The following is a 15351-nucleotide window of genomic DNA, read 5'->3' as shown; positions in this document are numbered from 1 at the left end:
TACCGGACAATGCAACAAAGATTTCACCCAATATGTGCTGCACCACCACCCGACCAAAAAAGGCCTCAGCTCTTGCATCAGGGTCGAGGCAGTAGCACATTGCCGGCCCGCAGAATTCCTGAATTGGGACCCCTTCAAGAAAACTGTTGGCCCACCACAATCCCCAGGAGAGCCTTGTGCACTGTCTGGGATATGACAATCCACCTGGAGGGTCTGCTTGGTCATAGTCCCCCCAATACCCCACCCTGCTCCCCAGACAAAAAGCAAATAAAATCAGTACTCATCCTGAAAAGTGGCTAAATGCCATCCTAGGTTCAAGACTTTGTAGACTCTCATCTGCCTTAGAAGGATGATTAGGTGGAAAGATGGTTGGTAGCTGTATGGACTGTTTTTTATCAAACCCACTGATGATTCTAGGCAGAAAGTACAGCTTCACACAAAGCGCCACTTCGTCTTACGTTAAAATTGTTTAAAGTCCATCAGTCGACAGCGTCTGTAGCTCACTCACTCACTCACCTGGCTGATGTAATGGCATCCAAGAAAGCATCCAAGAAAGCAATCTTCAGAGTGAGTGAGAAAGTTGAAATCACAACTAATCATGGGCCCACACAGAAAAGCCATCATCTGTATCAAACCAAAAGGCAGGTCCTACTGTCCCTGGATGTACAGTACTGGCTGGACTTCTCAAAGAACAATCCCTGTTTGGAGCTAGAAAGTTCAGCCAGATAGTACTTCATTGTGCCCCCCCACAGCCCCCTTTACCAGTGACAACAAAATCTAGCACCCCAATCGTTAAGATGGATTTCTAGAATCTTGCCTGGTGGAAAGATTTTAGGAGGCCACCCTAGTTTTGATGAAGATGGAGCGCATGCTAGGTTAGCCAAAACCCAATCAAGGTAGTGTGGAGAGCGGTTAAGCCTTAGTCTCAGGAGAGTGAGTGGGGACAGGGGCCCTCAATGAGTCCACACACTATGGCACACAATAATTAAACTGAGACAGTCAAGTATAACAACACAGACATTTATTTTAGGCCTTATGAACACACTGGAAAATATATCTAGCATGTAGTATAATCACACAACCATTACTTCAGATAAGATTTTGAAGTGGGAGTATTTTACTCTCTACTTTTTAAAGTTGGGAGTAAAACGATTTTTTAGGGAGTAAAAACGTAAGTTCAATTCCCGATGGGAGTATTTTTATAAGTGAGTAAAAATATGTTTTAACTGAAAAACAGAAATATGTATTGTAATACGTATTCCTTTGCACCTAGTTACTCATACACATTAAAAGATAAATGTGTATTTCTTCTGATCAGGCAGTAGGATTAGTAGTTTCTTCCTGTGGTACTATGTGCACTACTGGTTCAAATATATCCATGGAGCTGTGTGGGTGAAAGCAGCAGCTCAAGGTCCACCTTGTCCATTTCCTATTTTTTGGGGGGAGTATTTGTACTCTGCATTTTTTTTTTGATGCACCCCTTATCTGTATGGCTGCACACAACACTCTACGTTACAAATATATACAATCACCAGTAGGTTCACTTAATACGTTATGCAAGTTAGATGCACTAAATGAAGGGACCCAAATCACAGGGCAATACTTCGACTTGAGAAGTTCAAACCCTAAGATGGATGGGGCCTTGTGCCCAAAAGGCATGGGGTTCAATACAATTTTTCTCACCAGAAGGAGTTCTCTTCAGAAAGGATGCAATGGGGTTGCAGCAGTAATATTTTCAAACTATATCCAAGTTATGCAACAATTTACCAGAGGAAAGGCAAGTATTCTCCTATCTTCTAGATACAAGGCTAATCCAGGGGCAGGATAACCAACCCAGGATTGACAACCAATGGTGATTGGAATGGAGATAGGAGACAAAGGGATATGTTCCCAATGCTATCCCAGAGAGGACAAGGCGAGTACATGCACACTGATGCTGACTTACATCCCTGACTCCAATTTGGTTGCTGGGGGCTCAGTCTTCCTCCATCGGTTCCAGTGATGGGTGCCCAGGAGTTGCGGGTTCGAGGATACTTCCAGTCGGCTGGTAATGAAAGATGCAGCCCATCAGTGAAGGAATGCACAATCCAACGGTGCAGGCCTACTTCGAATACTTCTCTGGATGGAGGAAGACGAGTTCCAGCAAAGATCACTGTTTGCAGGCGATGACAGGTGTCTTTCCAGTTGCAGTCACAACAGCTGTTCCAGGACAGGTACCCGTGAAGGTGGGATGCTGAAATTCGGGCAGAAGGCGACTTGTGGCACAAGCTGGTGACCACCAAAGATCTGGACTTCAATCTGGAACAGCGACTGTTCTTGCAAGGTAGCCCACGAGAGAGTGGGTCAGTCCACCGGGCAGCCTAGGGACACTGTCAAAGGATCTGAAGGGCTGGACCCTCGAGAATGCGTTGAGACTAGTTGTCCCCACTAGTCCAAGGGCTGAAGCACTGCTTAGGGTCTTCGGAGATCAGGCAGAGGAGCAGCGCTTCACCGGGCCGGACATAGGAGGGTATACTGGGCCACTTCAGGAGTGATCTTTGGATCTTCAGCAGGCTGCTCTTCTTTGAGGGATTCTAGGTTCCAACGTAGATTTGATGAATAGCTTCAGAGGTCCTCCGTTTAATCAATATTCGAGCTGGTAGCAAGTCCAAGCCCACCAATGGTAAGGATCTGTACCATTCAAACAGAGCTTTCTTGACCCGAGTTTGCAGGAAGAAGGCCAAACGATAATATGACCAAAAAGCAAGCAAACATCTTGTGGCATGGCCATTTTAAGACACTAGCCATGTTTAGTAGCCATACACGGTAAATGCAAATGTGCACACAAAAAATAATACAAAACCAGTACAAATGTAACTGCTGCCACCAACTTGTTTATAGGCACATAAACGTAACCAAAACTCTGTGTAAAATGATAGGGTGATAAAAAAGTACCCCCCTTGCACTGCATTGGAAGATGCTCTGTGCAATGTTAAAAATTCAAGAATGCAAAAGGGAAATAAAGTTTCCCAGTACTGGTAGTCTGAAGGACTGATCAGTTTCCCCATATCATGTGAGCAAAAGGTAAGAGAAGTCAAACTGAAGGATTCACTTCCCTTCAAAAGGTCAGGACAGGATAAAAACTAAGCAAAACAAATGGGGTTCCGTTGGAAACTATGGAGGGAAAGTTGTAAAAAGAAAACCTTTCCCAACACTTACCACTGAAGCGGAGATGGGGTCAATTCCCTCCTGATTGCACTTCCTACAGAAGAGCAGCCACCTATATGAGTAGAGCTTCTGTGCACCTTGCCTCCTGCAACCCACCAAAATGTCCAGCCCTTCATTAGACCAGTCATGGCCCTGAAACACTATTGCTCAATAGCCATGCTTGATACTGAAGGCTCTTAGGGTATGGATGGAAGATATTGCCTGTTTCCACAAAGCAATGGAATTTCCTATTCTAATAATTAAGCATGCACACGTGATGTTCAGAAAAACCTGCCCATTTTGGTTTAACTAAGCAACATCAATCATCCTAGCCACATGTGTATTGCCTAAGCGTCAAACTGACTTTCTGGTTGGATGTTCACACTCTATAAATTCCATATACATCCATACATGCATACATACATACATACATACATACACAGATAGATACAGTACATGAATACTGCAAGTTAAATCAATTTAGTCCATGTGAAACATTTTGAAAATAACAAGGGTATTACCGCCAGGCCATCAATACGCTCAAGGAAGTTATTCAGGTCAATCTGTTGAACCATTCGGAATCTATCCTCATCTTCCAGATGTTGAAGCTGGACTGTTTCCTTCACAGACATTATTTTATTTGGCCAACCAATCACAGCCCATCTAAAGAACAGAAAGTGCAGGGGCATTCATTGAAATGTCAGTTTTAATGTAACAGTCAAGTCATAACAGTATCACTGCACAGGTGTATCTGGGTTTGAGGATTAGGATCAATTAGGTCAATTTGCAATATCAAATCAATATGAATGCATAGTTTGGAATCTGTAAAGCCTGGAACAAAACAGACAATAACAATCTCTCAATAGGATAATAATTTGTTTAGGGCAGCACAGCTACAGGGAAACAAGTGCAACAGCTATAGGCTTTTAGATTTTCCTCTTTGCAGGATCTACAGGAAAGTCAGCAATACTCAGGATGAAGGAACGTTCGCATAAACCTTTAGAGCGCAATGAGATGTACTAATATGGGATACATTACTCACCGTAATCGTATTTCTGATGCTTGTATCTGCTTAGATTCACATGCTGTGCATAGGCCGACATCTAGTGGAAGCTGCGGAGTATTACAGTTTGTTTTTCGAAGTCGAAAAATGGGCGTCGACACAGGGCGTGCCAGTAATACTATCCCTAGTGTGACGTCCCCTGTACCCATGATCCCTCACGCGTCTAGGATCCCCAGATTGTGTTTTTCCTGACATGAGGTAGCATGAGGAGTAGCGTGAGTACAGATAGTCCAAGCAGATAGACAGAAAGGTAAGACTACAAGCAACCATGCGCCTTCTCTCGGAGGGGAGGAAGGGTGGGTCGCATGTGAATCTAAGCAGATACAAGCATCAGAAATACGATTACGGTGAGTAATGTATCCCTTCTGAGGCTTGTGGAATCTGCTTAGATCACATGCTGTGCATAGATTAGCGAGCAGTACCAGAAGAAGGAGGTGGGATGTGAGAAGGGTCATGAGCAAACAGGTGTCTTAGAACCGCTTGTCCCACTTGTGTATCTGCCTTGGAATGAGTGTCAATGCAGTAATGCTGAGTAAAAGTGTGAATAGAGCTCCAAGTAGCTGCTTTGCAAATGGTGTCAAGGGGAACATTTGCAATGAAAGCCAGAGTGGCCCCAATGCCTCTGGTAGAGTGGGCCCTTGGCGTAAAAGGCAGAGTTTTTTCAGAAAGAGAGTAACACAGCTGTATACAGTTGATAATCCACTTTGAGATAGCGCCCTTAGAGACGCGATCCCCCTCTCTGCCTGTAGCTACGGAGACAAACAGTTGATCCGTTTTCCTTAGCGGTCTGGTTTTATTTACATAGCATAAGACCGCCTACAGCCTGAATTTCACTGACCCTTCTTATGGAGGTAATGGCTACTAAGAAGGCCGTTTTATAAGTCAGGTGTTTGAGACTACTTTTATGCATGGGTTCGAAGGGGGGCCCCATGAGCTTAGATAGCACCACATTGAGATCCCATCCTGGCGGTGGGTTCGAGATAGGAGGGTGAAGTCTCTTTACTCCTTCCATGAAGGCTTTAACCACTGGTACTTTCCACCACGAAACCTTGTTATGGGATGTGGTGTAGGCTGAGAGGGCTGCCAGGTGTACTTTCAGAGAGTTAAAAACCAACCCTGCATCCAGCAGGTGGAGCATGTATGTTACAACGTTGGAAGGAGTGCAATCAACCGGGTTGATTTGTTTACTCTGGCACCAGATAACGAATCTTTTCCACTTGTCAAAGTAACAGTGCCTTGTATTTGGTTTCCTGGACTCTTTTAGAATGTCCATACACCTCTGTGGTAATTTGAGATGTCCAAACTCTATGACTTCAGGAGCCATGCTGCTAGGTTCATAGAGTTGGGTTCCTGATGCACTGTTTGACCTTGTTGCTGGGACAGAAGGTTGTACCAGGCTGGGAGTCTGATGGGCTCGCATACCGCCATCCTGCGTAGGTGTGGAAACCATGGTTGTCTCGCCCACATGGGAGCAACTAGGATGAGCGTCATCGATTCCTTGTTCATCTTGTACACCACCTTCCTGATGAGAGGAGTTGGTGGGAAAGCGTACGCAAACATCCCTGACCAGTTCATCCACAGGGCATTCCCCTGGGAGTCCGGTTGTGGGAACCTGGATGCAAATCCTGGGCATTGTTTGTTTTCGCTTGTGGCGAATAGGTCTATAGTGGGGAAACCCCACTGAGAGAAGAGATCTTCTACTACGTCTTTGTGAAGGACCCATTCGTGTTCTTCTGGGAGGGAGTCTCTGCTTAGAGCATCCGCTAGGGAATTGAGCTCCCCTGGAACATGTTGCGATGACAGGAAGATGTTCCGTCTGAGTGCCCATATCCATATTTTCTGGGCAAGCTTGGACAGATTTGGCGAACGAGTCCCTCCTTGCTTGTTCAGATAGAACATGGCTGTCGTGCTGTCCGTCCTGATCTGCACCGACAAGTTTAGTAGATGGGGCTCGAACGCCTGCAGCGCTCGGAATACTGCCAGAAGCTCTAGCAGATTGATGTGGTTCTTGGCTACTGAGTGAGACCAGAGACCCTGAGCTGTGTGGTGGAGATGGTGAGCTCCCCACCCCGTCAGGCATGCATCTGTCGTCACCACTGCCTGTACTTCAGGATCGTAAAAGGGTTTCCCCTTTGCGAGATTCTCTCTTGTCCACCAGTGTAGGTTCTGTACGAGTGTTGGCGAAACTACCACTAGATCGTCCCACTGACCACTTGCCTGAGACCACTGTTTCGCCAACCATTCCTGCATGGGACGCATGCGCAGACGCGCGTGGGGGACCAGGTAAATGCATGACGCCATCATGCCGAGTAACCGCATAGCTTTGCGTACTGTTATCTGTTGACCTGACTGATAATGCGGAATTTGCAGAAGTATGTTCCGAATTCTTTCTTCCGAAGGGAAGGTCAATCCTTTCTGAGTATCTAGGATAGCTCCTAGAAACTGTTTTGAGGTGCTTGGCACCAGACTTGACTTTTTCTCGTTGATGGAGAAGCCTAATTCGTGGAGGAGGTCGATGGTCCTCTGAATGTTTGACCTGCAGATTCCTGGGGTTTCCCCCGTTATGAGCCAGTCGTCCAGATAAGGGTACACTGGGATTGCCTCCCTGCGTAGGTGTGCAGCTGCCACCGCCAGTACCTTGGTGAATACCCTTGGTGCAGAAGCTATCCCGAAGGGCAGTACCTTGAATTGGTAGTGGCGACTGTCCACCTTGAAGCGCAAGTATTTTCTGTGCGCCGGGAGCATGGAAATATGAAAATAGGCATCTTTCATATCCAAGGTTGCCATGTAATCCCCCTTTTTTAGGAGTGGGATTACCTCTTGTAGTGTGGTCATACGGAATTTTTGGGGCTTGACATACTTGTTGGCAGGCCGTAAGTCCAAAACTGGACGCATTGTTAAATCTTTCTTTGGCACAAGGAAGTAAGTTGAATAGATACCCTTGTTTACCTGGTGTCCCGGGACGAGTTCTATTGCGTCCTTTTCTAGCAGAATGGCGATCTCCTCGAGGAGGATCTTCTGATGTTGTAAAGAGTGGACTTTTTGTCTTGGAGGATGGTTTAGGGGACGTTGCAGTAGTTCTATGCAGTACCCATTGGATACTGTTGACAGCACCCATCTGTCGGATGTTATCCCTTCCCATGCCTGGGTGAAACTTGATATTCGTCCCCCTACTGGGGTTGCATGGGAAGGGACCCTGAACTGAGCGTCACTGCTTTGGTGGAGGCGTGCCTCCTCCTTTACTGGGGCTGCCTCTGCCTCTACCACGTCCTCTTTTACTACCCCTACCATACGCCTGGGTAGACTGTTGTGAGCTGGTGTTCCACTGTGTACCCTGGGTGTGGGAGTAGCTATTTCCTCTATTGGAATTTTGGCCGCGGGGGCGACGAAAATTGCCATTCCCTCTTTGGTTAGGTGGTTTGGTAGTTAACTGGCCAAGGGATTTGAGGGTGTCGAATTCTTCCTTAGCGTTTTTTAGAGCGTCCTCGACTGCCTTCCCAAACAGGAGATCACTTTCCACTGGTTTGTCTAAGAGCGCAGCTTGTGTTTCTGCTTTGAATCCCGACTGCCTCAACCAAGCATGCCTTTTGATGACAGTCCCCTCTGCTATAAGTCTACCCGCATTGTCAGCGGCGTCCAGAGTTGCTTTTACAGTGCAGCCTGACACGTTCCTTCCTTCCGCACAAATGCGAGCTAGCTGGCTTTTAAGGGGTTCGGGAGCAGAGTCTATTAGTGCTGCCACTTCTTCCCACTGGTGACAGTTGTAGCTAGCCAACAGTGTGGTGGAATTCGCGATTCTGGCTTGGTAGGCTGCCGTGGAAGCTACTTTCCTGCCAAAACCATAAAGTTTTTTACTTTCTTTGTCGGGGGGAGCCTCAGAGGAAGATAATGGTGTACCAGCTCTTTTGCGGGTGTTGGTTACTACTAGAGAGTCTGGCTTAAGTTGACCTCTAATATATAGGGGGTCCGACTGGGCTGCTTTAAACAGCTTCTCCACTCTCGGATTTACAGGTCTCGTCAGGTTTGGGTTGACAAGGGATGGTGCTATTCTGCGTTGAACAGATTTTAGGATGGGAATGGTCTGGGCTACTGGCTTCCTTTCCCCTATTAGTTCTTCCGCAAAGTCCCTTTCTTCCTGGACACCTTGTGTGTCTATTTGGAAGTGGTTAGCTGCCCGAAAGAGCAGTTCATTCAGGAGGGGCTGATTATCTATTGGGGAGTCAGACACTGGGGCTTCCCTTTCGACTGGTGAGTCCATTCTGAAAATATCTGGGCTATTTTCTGGCTCATCCTCGTCTTCGCCGTAATAATCTGATCCTGCAGGATCTTCTGGCGTGTCAATTTCCTGACCTTCTATCAGGGAAGAGTTTCCTTGGTCTGTAGGGAAGAGGTAAGAATAGGGTTGGACCTCGATGGGGTCTAAAGGCCTAAATGGTGTCTCGACCCGGGGTCTTTTATTTGAGGGGATAGGGTCCCCTGACCCTGAGGGAGAATCTTCCTGAGGGTTTAAAGCTAGGAGTTGTTCAGGGTGTCTTTCGAAAAAATTCGCCAAGGAAGACATCCTTGACATTACTCTGTCAATGTCCTCGCATGACCAGAGTTTTGAGCTTGGGGTGACCTTGCTGGGACTTTCTATGGATAGGCCCTGAGAAGACTTGGTTAGTTCTTTTGTAGTGGAGGACTGCAAGGGTTGTTTCCTTTGCTGTTTACCCCCTTCCCCGTGGGTGGAAGTGTGTTTCCCCTTTCCCTTATCTTTCGACGCCTGGCGTCGAGGATCGGAGGTGGAATCCCTGTCTTTCGAACTAGCCTTCGAAACTGGCCCCTCTTTACTCCCAAGTGATGTACCCTTTTCCTGGGGTGCAGGCTGGGGGTGGAAGTCGTGTTCGTCTCCGGACGATTGATCTTCCGGGATATTAATGGTCGAGGCACTCTGTGCAAGTGTGGAGGCTTGCCTGACGTCGTGCGGCGACCTCGACCGGGACCGCCCAGAGGACGTCCTTTCGGACCGCTCCTTCTGTGCCTCTTTCCGAGGTTTCGACGACGTCGAATCTCGGGTGGATTTTTTGTGTTTAGCGTGTGTATGTGTAACGCTTTTGTCGCCGGGGGACTTCCCCATAGTCGCCGGGACGGACGACCTTCCGAGGCCGGGGACGTGCGTTCGGCTGTCCTTCGACGCCTTGGTGCCCTCGCCGTCCGAAAGTTCGGCGTCGCTGCCGTCGCTGAAGGTACCCTCCGCCTCCATAGCTGCTAGCTTGGCGTGGTGGGCCCAACGCTTGGTGGAGCGGTCCTTAAGAGTTTTGGCCTTAAACCTATTACAGGCCCTGCAACCCGTCTCGGGGTGGTCTCTGGGTAGGCAAAGGTTGCACGTAGCGTGCTTATCTACCCAAGGGTATTTCTTATTACACTTGGGGCAAAACTGAAAGGGCGTACCCTCCATACGCGCCTGTGGGCAGCGGGCAAGTGTGTGTAGGTAATAAGGTGTCGAGTGTGGAAGGAACAAGTTACTTACCTGTAACTGTTGTTCTCCAGCATGGGTCTGGCATGGATTCACATGCTCATGAATATTCCCCGTCGTCAGGCTGGGAATCCTCGGTAAAGAAAAAACCAGTATCAGTTTCGTTTCTGATCTGTCTTTCGTAGTAATAACCAATCACTGGTCTCTGCGTCATACTGACCACAGCCAATGACTGCCCTCTACCTAAGCACCGCCTCTGGCAGCCATCTTCAGATTTGGAAGCACGTGAAGTGGCAGTATGACCAAGTGAAGAGCCGCAGAGGGGTAGGCGGGAGGGTTCGCATGTGAATCCATGCCAGACCCATGCTGGAGAACAACAGTTACAGGTAAGTAACTTGTTCCTTCTCCAGCATGGGGTCTGGCATGGATTCACATGCTCATGAATAAAGAATACATAGCAGTACACACATGCACAACCACGGGAGGTGGCAAAGGCTCAACATTAAGCATCACATCAACTCAACATTAAGCATCTTACCTCCTCACCAGGCTCACCTCAGGCGAACAGGTTGCGCAGCACTGCTTGGCCGACCCTGGACTCCTCCCTGGAATCCCGGTCGACGCAGTAGAATTTCGTGAAGGTGTGCGTCGACCTCCACGTAGCAGCCCTGCATATGTCCAGCAGGGGCACACCAGATAGGAACGCCGTGGTAGCTGCGATCGCTCTGGTGGAATGGGCTCTCGGACGGCCAGGCAGCGGTCGGTTTGCCAACCGGTGACAGTACATGATACAGCCGGAGAGCCATCTGGAGATGGAAGCCTTCGAGAGAGCCTTCCCCTGATTGACAGGTCCAAAGTTCACAAAGAGTTGTGACGTCTTCCGAAAACCTTTCGTGCGGTCCACGTAGAACTTCAGCGCTCTAGCTACATCCAGCGAGTGCAAAGTCCTCTCAGCCGGCGACGAAGGCGACGGGAAGAACACAGGTAACACCAAGGGTTCGTTGAGATGAAAGTCCGACGGTACCTTGGGCATGAAGGAGGGGTGCGTCCTGAGCACTACCCTCGTGTCGTGGAAAGTCAAGTACGGGGCCTTGCAGGAAAGGGCCTGGATCTCTCCCACTCGTCGTGCGGAGGTGATGGCCACGAGAAAAGCTGTTTTCCACGATAGAAACTTCAACGGGGCCGAGTGCAGAGGCTCGAACGGAGGTCCCATGAGTTTGGTCAGCACCACGTTGAGCTCCCACGCCGGGGCCGGAGCCTTCACCGGCGGGAACGATCTGAACAGTCCCTTCATGAACTCTTTCACCAGACGATGAGACCACAAGGACGTCCGGCCCGTGGTTCTGGTGTAACGGGAGATCGCAGCAAGATGAATCTTGATGGACGCGTGTGCCAGACCAGCTTTGGCCAGCGTCAGCAGGTACGGCAGCACTTGGGGAGCCGTAATCCGTAGAGGGTTAATCTTCTGTGCGTGGCACCAGACAGAGAACCTCTTCCATTTGTGTCCGTAGCATTTAAGAGTCGAGGACGCCCTGGCCTTTGCAAGAACCTCTCTGCAATCGGCCGGTATGTCGTATCCTCCAAACTCTAGCGCTGCAGGAGCCAGGCCTGCAAGTTCAGCGACTTCGGGTCGTGGTGGAGGATGGCGCCTCCTTCCCTGGAGAGTAGATCCGCGTCCGCCGGCAGCTTGATTGGCGGGGACGCCGACAAGTCCAGAAGGTCCGGGAACCATATCTGCCTCGGCCACGCAGGTGCGACGAGGATCATCCTGCACCGTGACCTCTTGAGCTGGTTGACGAGCCGGATTAGCAGAGGCAAGGGAGGGAACGCGTAGAGGAACAGGCCCTCCCAGGGGAACGAGAAAGCATCGCCCATGCTCCTCGTCTGGGGAAACCTGCTGGCGAACCTCCGGCACTTGGTGTTCGTCGCCGTCGCGAACAGGTCGATCTGGGGTGTGCCCCACCGTCGGAAGAGGCGATCCACCAGATCCTGCCGTAGTTCCCACTCGTGGCACGAGCGCAGCTCCCTGCTGAGTGAGTCGGCGATGGTGTTTTTTATCCCTGCCAGATGAAACGGCACCAGAAGAATCCCTTGGGCGACGGCCCAATGCCACAGGTCCTGCGCCTCCCTGGACAGCGCTGGGGACCTGGTTCCGCCCTGTTTCCTGATGTAAAACATGGTGGTGGTGTTGTCGGTGAAGATCCTCACCACCTTGCCCTTGAGGGACGGAAGGAAGGACCTGAGGGCCCAAAACACTGCACGGAGCTCCAGGACGTTGATATGCAGGGACTTCTCCGTCGGGAGCCAGAGTCCCCTTGCGTGCAGATTTTCGGTGTGCGCTCCCCACCCTTCTAGGGAGGCATCCGTGGTCACAGTCACCTGGTGGGCTGGGGTCTGGAAGCCCATGCCCGCCGTCAGATGCGCGCGGGTGCCCCACCACCGTATCGCTCGTCGGAAACTCTCGTCGAGCTTGATCCTTTCCTCGAAGCTGCCCGTCGTCTGGATCCAGCGCGCATCCAGGAACTCTTGCAACGGGCGCATCCGGAGCCTGCACATGGGAATGAGGTAGATGCAGGAAGACATCCTCCCGAGGAGGGACTTGATGGACCTCACTTTGGCCGCGTCGGCCACCAACATCCGTTGCACCTTGCCCAAGATGGTCCTGGACCTCTCCTCCGACGGGGAGGCCAGAAGGGACACTGTGTCGAGCCTCGCTCCCAGAAACAGTGCGACTTGCGCGGGCACCAGGTGGGATTTGGCGTAGTTCACGGAGAATCCCAGGTCCGTGAGGAGTTGGACGGTCCTTGCCGTGTGGACCACGGCGAGCTCCCTCGTCTTGGCGCGGATGAGCCAGTCGTCCAGGTAGGGGTAGACGTGAATCCCCTCGCGGCGCAGCTGCGCCGCCACCGGTGCGAGGCACTTGGTGAAAACCCTGGGTGCCGACCGTAGTCCGAAGGGAAGGGCTTTGAACTGGTAATGACGCCCTTGGACCACGAATCTGAGGAATTTTCGGTGCCCCTTTAGGATGGGAATGTGGAAGTAGGCATCCTCCAAATCCAACGACGATAGGAAGTCTCCTTCCTCCAGCTGACCCAGGACGTGCTGGAGGGTGACCATCCGGAACTTCTGCGCCTTGATGAACTTGTTCAGGCGTCGCAGGTCCAGGATGGGGCGCCATCCTCCCGTCTTCTTCTTCACGAGGAAGTAACGCGAGTAGACTCCGGAGCCCCGAAGCCTCTTTGGGACGAGTTCGATGGCGCCCTTTCTGAGCATCGCCTTTACCTCCAGGAGAAGTTGAGGGACGTGAAGTTCTTTCCTGGCCACGGGGGGGACGCGCGGGCACCTTCTTTGAAACTCGAGCGCGTGGCCCCGGGCCAGGGCGTCCAGCACCCAACGGTCGGTGGAGATGGACTCCCACACGCTGACGAAGCCCGCCAGCCGGCCTCCCACCGTGGTGCTTCGGTGGGGGCCCGACCCCACGGCCGGTTCAATCCTGCTTGGACGCGGCCTTGCCGCCTTGGCCTCCTTGGCGACGACGGCGGGGTCCGCCAGACTTGCCTCGTCCTCTGTAGGCCTCTTGCGACGACGAGCGGGCCGCTTGACGGTAGGAAGCGAAACCGCCGCCGGAACCTTTGGAGGCGCCCTTGCCTCCACCGCTCCGAAAGGGCGTCCGCCGTTGCTGCAGTACTCCAAGGGCCCGGGCCGTCTCAGTATCCGCCTTGATGGCCTGAAGGGAATCGTCCACTGTCTTCCCAAACAGGTTGTTCCCGTCGAAGGGCATGTCCAGGACCCTGGTCTGGACGTCCTGCCGAAAGTCCGTAGCCTTGAGCCATCCGCGACGTCGAAGGCAAACGCCGTTGCCCATCTGGCGGAACCCAGTGTCGGCGATGTCCGTCGCCACGGTGATGGCGTGGTCCGAGGCCACCTCACCTTCCTGCAGGATCTCAAGGGCCTCCGCCCTCTTGTCGTCCGGCAGAAAATCCAGCAGGGGAGCTATCTTGTACCAGAGTTCCCTGTCGTAGCGGGCCACGATAGCCAAGGCGTTGGCCGCTTTAATCGTCGTCGCCGCCGACGAGATGACTCTGCGTCCCATGGCATCCAATTTCTTTCCCTCGCCGTCCGGCGGGGAAGTCGACGTGGAGGCCGCACCCCCCCCGCTTTCTTCCTGGCTGCCGCGGAGACGACGGAGTCCGGGGTAGGCTGCGCCCGGAGGCATAGGGGGGCCGAGTCCGGGACCCGGTACTTTTTCTCGTACCGGTCTCTTTTCGCTGGCGTCGTGGAAGGGTTCTTGAGGAGGGAAAGGCCCTCATCCCAAATGTCGTCCAACAGAGGCACTGCGAGGACCGTCTTCCTCTTGGCCTCGCGCCGTTGGTAAAGGAAGCCTTCCTTTTTCTTCTCCTCAGGGCAGAGTTGGAAAAGCTCGGATGCCCTGGCGATCATTGAGTGGAACGATCCAATCTCGTCGGGCGGAGAAGCCCTGGTGGGAGGCGACGACGGAAAATCCTCGTCGTATGCCTCGTCGTCCGTACCCGTCGCTGCCGTGTCAGTCCCCGTATCATCCCCTCGGGTGGACGGGGAGGAGGGCTGGACGGGGCGCGACGGTTGAAAAGGAGGCGGTGGATGGATCCTTCTTTTCTTGGTAGGGGGAACACCAGAAGGTCCCGGTTCTGGATCCCCCGACGGGGGAGGTTCCTCCGTCGGTAACGGTAGTCTCGTCCTTATCTCGGAGCATAAGGACTGTATAGCCAACAAAATGGCCGCTGAGTTGTCTTGCGGCGCTGGCAGAGGGGAATCCGACGGGCGAGCAGGGGCCCCGTCGGTATCCTCGACGATGTCGTCGTCGTCACCTGCGTCGGGGCCCATTCCGACGGGCTGGTCTTGTTCCACGCCTAGGCCGTGGCTTAAGACCTCGATCAGTTCCTCTTCTGAGGTTGAGGCCGAATCTACGACGACGCCCTGCCCCCCCTTCTTCCCCACGGAGGGTTTCACGGGGGTCCTATCGATGGGCACGAAAGAAGACTCCCTCCGAGGAGGCAGGGAGATTCTGGGCCCCGAGGCCGCCACCACTGGTGCAGCCTCCAGAGGCTGGGCCAGGGCCGCCGCGACCGTTTCGATAGAGGGCTTGGTCGAATGGATCAAGGCCTTCACCACCTTAGGTGCGCTCACCGCCTTATCCTTGAGGGAGGGGGCACTGCCACGCTCCTCCTCTGCCTTAGAGCTCGACCGGGGTCTCTCCAGGAGTTTCGCCGGGTGCTCGGCCTTCCTCTTACCCGACCCAGAGCGTTGGCTCGTGGTTGATGGTGCCGGGGAGGGTGCGCCCTGCCTGGCGCCCGTAGAGCCCGACCGTTCGGCGCTCCCGGTGCCAGCGGACTCGCGGTGCTTGGCCTTATGTTGGGCCCCCGTCGCCGGGGCGCCCTCAAAGGTCTTAGAAGACCGCTCAGATTTCTTCTTCTTCTCGCCAGACGGGCTCTTACCCTCCAGCCAGCTGGCGAGACGTTGATGGCGGTCCTTCATGGTCCGTTCCGACATGTTGCCGCAAAACGCACAGTCCTTCTCCACGTGCGTCTTGTCCCCATGAAGGCAGTAAAGGCAGAAAGAGTGTTCGTCCTCCTTGAAGACGTTCTGCAGCTGGCATCCAGGGCAGGCC

General features: G+C 52.3%; 1 protein-coding gene across 1 annotated transcript in view; it reads right to left on the bottom strand.

Moving 5' to 3' along the window:
- The window catches only part of DNAH1 (dynein axonemal heavy chain 1), a 3604831-nt gene that overhangs the window by 2605745 nt on the left and 983735 nt on the right, over nucleotides 1-15351 (bottom strand). The window contains exon 17 of the mRNA XM_069644003.1: nucleotides 3708-3849. Coding sequence (XP_069500104.1) covers nucleotides 3708-3849 — 142 coding nt within the window. The remainder of the gene's footprint in view (nucleotides 1-3707; nucleotides 3850-15351) is intronic.

Source organism: Ambystoma mexicanum, chromosome 2p, assembly GCF_040938575.1.
Source record: "Ambystoma mexicanum isolate Mex_15411 chromosome 2p, UKY_AmexF1_1, whole genome shotgun sequence".
NCBI classification, from domain to species: domain Eukaryota; kingdom Metazoa; phylum Chordata; class Amphibia; order Caudata; family Ambystomatidae; genus Ambystoma; species Ambystoma mexicanum.
This window is presented reverse-complemented; position numbering and strand designations above follow the sequence as displayed.